Source organism: Myotis davidii, unplaced genomic scaffold, assembly GCF_000327345.1.
Source record: "Myotis davidii unplaced genomic scaffold, ASM32734v1 scaffold826, whole genome shotgun sequence".
Classification (NCBI taxonomy): domain Eukaryota; kingdom Metazoa; phylum Chordata; class Mammalia; order Chiroptera; family Vespertilionidae; genus Myotis; species Myotis davidii.
Window position 1 is genome coordinate 100,096 of NW_006297142.1, and position 3,594 is coordinate 103,689.

At 59.2% G+C, this 3,594-nt stretch overlaps 2 protein-coding genes across 3 annotated transcripts in view; one reads left to right on the top strand and one right to left on the bottom strand.

The window, feature by feature from the left end:
- DDB1 (damage-specific DNA binding protein 1) overlaps window positions 1-185 on the bottom strand; it is a 25,840-nt gene extending 25,655 nt beyond the window's left edge. For both annotated transcript variants that reach the window (XM_006772737.2, XM_015569821.1), the window contains exon 1: window positions 70-185. In XM_006772737.2, the coding sequence (XP_006772800.1) occupies window positions 70-130 (61 nt within the window). In that variant the 5' untranslated portion in view covers window positions 131-185. The remainder of the gene's footprint in view (window positions 1-69) is intronic.
- A 1,009-nt stretch (window positions 186-1,194) lies between these two features.
- TKFC (triokinase and FMN cyclase) overlaps window positions 1,195-3,594 on the top strand; it is a 10,319-nt gene continuing 7,919 nt past the window's right edge. The window contains exons 1-3 of the mRNA XM_006772740.2: window positions 1,195-1,318; window positions 1,630-1,748; window positions 3,442-3,593. Coding sequence (XP_006772803.1) covers window positions 1,210-1,318; window positions 1,630-1,748; window positions 3,442-3,593 — 380 coding nt within the window. The 5' untranslated portion in view covers window positions 1,195-1,209. The remainder of the gene's footprint in view (window positions 1,319-1,629; window positions 1,749-3,441; window position 3,594) is intronic.

Here is a 3,594-nt window from a genome sequence, read left to right on the forward strand (position 1 = left end):
CCGCCCTCCCGGTCCTCGGGGGCCCCCGGATCCCGCCCTCGCCGGGGTCTCCGGCCCAGGCAGCCTCACCGGTCACGCAGCCGTTCACGGCGGTGGGCTTCTGCGCCGTGACCACGTAATTGTACGACATGTCGAGGGCTGGGGGGGCCTGTCGAGACGCGAGCGCAACGAGAGAGAGACGGACGCCATCAAGGGTGGCAGTATTCTACAAAATACACTGAATTCCTACTAGCACATATGAATTCCTTTTTTCACTTATTAAAAATGTTAGTAATAGCACTACTTATGAAACCATAAAAATATGGCAGCATAAATTTATTAGCTTTCTGTGCACATATATAATTCCATTAATACAGTAGATATTCAGCTCTGTTTCTCAGATATCATGCAAACCATAGAGTAAGGGGGTGGCTCGGGCTGCCATTCCTTTGGAACCGGAAGAGCCGCAGGGACCTGGGGAGGGGAGGGGGTGACCGCAGTGTGTGCAGCTCCCAGGCTAGGACCAAGGTCCGTACCTCCCTCCCCTCGGCCCGCCCAGCTCCCCAACCCAGCTGACCCCAGAATGACCCTCCCCTGACCCCAGAATGGCCTCTCACCCCTGCCTCACCTGGGGGAGGGGTGGTACCAGGAGGCTCACCTCTCCCCTTTGAACTTTTGTTTTATTCTTCAGACTTTGAAGGGCTGGCCCAGCACGGTTAGTGCCCCTAATTTCTGTGCAATTTCTAACCATGCAAAACCAGAATTTCCCGGGAGAACCTTAATGACCCAGAAAGGCAGTCCTTAGCTCTGCAACCTAATCGGCCTCACCAGATCACGTGGTTGGGGGGGGTGCGGGAATGGGGGACCACGTGGTCTGGAGCGCCTGCAGAATGCCACAGACCTTATGGCCCCATTTTACAGATGAGGAAGCTGAGGCCCCTGGCCATTGGTTTACCTAAGATGCCCCAGTAAGTCAGAGGCAGAACTAGGCGCAGAACCTGGTGTGGCCTCTTCCCATTGCAGACTCATTCCCTGCGCCCAAGACCCTGAGTGACCCCAAGACAGCTCTGAACCAGGCGGGACTGAGGGGAGCTGAAACATGCCTAGGGGCCCCAGGGGTGGTTTCCCACACCAGGGACGCTGCATGACTTTGCAGGCATTGAGTTATCGGTGGGAAGAGCACAGGCTTTGTAGAAAGACTAGACGTGGGTTTAAGTCCTGGCTCTTGGCATGACCTTGAACAAGTCCCTAGAGCTTCGGGGTCAGTGTCCTAGAACTAAAATGTGCTCACAGCTCAGCTGCCTTCCTCTTGGTTTGGTACCAACAGCAACAAGAGCAAGTGCGTGAAGATCTCTGTGAGTGTATTCACTGCACACGATGCTTATGTGGGACAGGGTGTTACTCTGGTTCATCGCACCCTTGGGTGGTGAGGTGGGTGCTCTCTGTGCCCACTGTGAGCAGATCTGCCTTCTGGCAGCCACGTCAGGTGAACCTTGGCCAGCCCCACGCTCCACTCCATCCCCAGCGCACGTTCTGGAGTTTAGACTTGGATCAAAGTCTGGGGCAGCTCCCCAATTACGAGGGCTTGGAAGCATGATGTGCCAGTAGCTGCGAGCACCTCCAGCGACCCACATTCTCACTCTCCTGCAGGTGCTGCCGCCACCTGCACCGTGCTCCGGCCCAGGCAGCACCCACAGGATCGCCCGTCCTCCGGCAGCTCAGTGCCAAGGCGCCAACTCAGCCTGCTGGCTTCAGCACCTCCCACCATGGTGAGTCACAGGGGGGCCAGGACTGGGGAAGGACACTGTGGGCTCGGGGCATGGCGGGGGAGCAGGGGGCCAGCATGCCAGCCCTGGGCACGCGGGAGTTCCTTACACTCTGACCAAGAGATGCTGCTGCCTCCTAAGGTTCAAAGAGGTTAAGACAGAGGGTCCCTCTCGGGGCCTGGTCCCTGCTTCCCTCCATTTCCTAGCTAGTCCCGCAGGCCCAGGGCTGCGGCCTCTGAGTCCCTCCCGGGCCCATCTGCCCCCTGGTCTGGGCATGTCTTTGGAACAGTCACAGTTCCCTGCACTGGAATAGACACTGTACCAGCTACAGAGGGACCACGTGGGCTTGTGCGGGCTGGGCCCACGGGGGGTCTTCACTTGGGGACGCGCAGCACTGTGAGCATTGCTCCCTCTCCACATGGAGCAGATGTGCACCAAAGCAGGCCTTGCACAGACCTGGTCCACATCCAGCGGCCACTGACCAGCTGTGTGGCCTTCTACAGACGACGCGCTCTCTGAACCTCTTTCTCCTCGCAGCACGGGCCGGTTAAGCCTCCCTGCAGTGCCCAGAGGTGTTTATCAGACGGGTCCTGGGTCGAGCACTGTGCCCTCAGGCCAAGGGAACCATGATGGCCCTGGTTCCCGCACGCCTCTGACTCTGGGGCGGGAATGGCTGTCAGCGATGAGGTGGGTGGTGGCGCTGGAGGCCAAGCTTGGAGCCGAGACCAGCCCCAGCTTTGCTGCTTGTCCAGTCCCTGGCGGGAAGAGCTCCGCCACGCACAGCCGCGCTGCAGCCCCCGGGGAAGCAGCAAAGCGGAACCCGTGTGGGAGCCGGGCAGGCGTCTGCTGGCTGTGTGATCTTGGGTGAAGTCACTGAACTGTGCCGTGGTTTCCCCACCAGGCTAATCCTTCCTCCATAGGGTTGGTGGGAACATGGACGAGACAAGCTCAAAAGCACCGAGAAGCGTCTGACTCTCAGGCGGGGCTCGGAGTGGATCTCATTCTGGCTCTCTCCGTACTGACCTGTGTTTGTCCCCTGGAGCAGATGGCTTGGCTCTGGCCCCTGCCAGGCCCAGGCAAGGTCAAAGTTTACACAAAGGGACCTGCTGCTCACAGGCTTGAGGGAGGAGCCTCCGGAAGTGCACCTTGCCAGGGCCCGGCTCAGCTGCAGGCTGCCCCACCCTGGCCCTCTGGGTCCCTTTTGGGCCCTAGTCTCACTCTCTTAGGGACAAAGGCAGGAACGGCCTGGGTCGGCTAGTTACAGCTTCTGAGGAAGGAAGTAGCGCCCTGTATCCAGCTTTCACTGTATGACAGGCTTCCACCTGGGACCTCCCTGTTGTGCAGAGGAAGACGAAGCTCAGAACAGTGAGATGCCTTCCCCGAGTCCTCAGGCCAGGGAGGCAGGCCTGGGATTTGCTCCCAGCTGCCCGTGCCTGCAGAACCCAACCCTCCGCCCTGGCCCTCCACTCCAGGCCCCCTTTTCTGTGCATGGAAGCCATTCTTCAGGATAAATTTAAGCCTTAATCCAAACGTTTCCAAAGGACAAATTAACAAGAGAACTCACAGAAATAGCCACCTGATAAAATGAGGCAGGGTCCTGTGTGCCCCTGGTGTTCCTAAGTGGGCGTGGAAGAGGGGTCGTGGCCATAGAAATGGGACTGGTGGCCTGAAACTCCTCCTCGCTCCTCCCCCGTAGGCCTCCAAGAAGCTGATGAACTCGGTGGCAGGCTGTGCCGACGATGCCCTGGCTGGCCTGGTGGCCTGCAACCCCAACTTGCAGCTCCTGCAGGGCTACCGCGTGGCCCTCCGCTCTGACCTGGACAGCCTCAAGGGCCGGGTGGCACTGCTG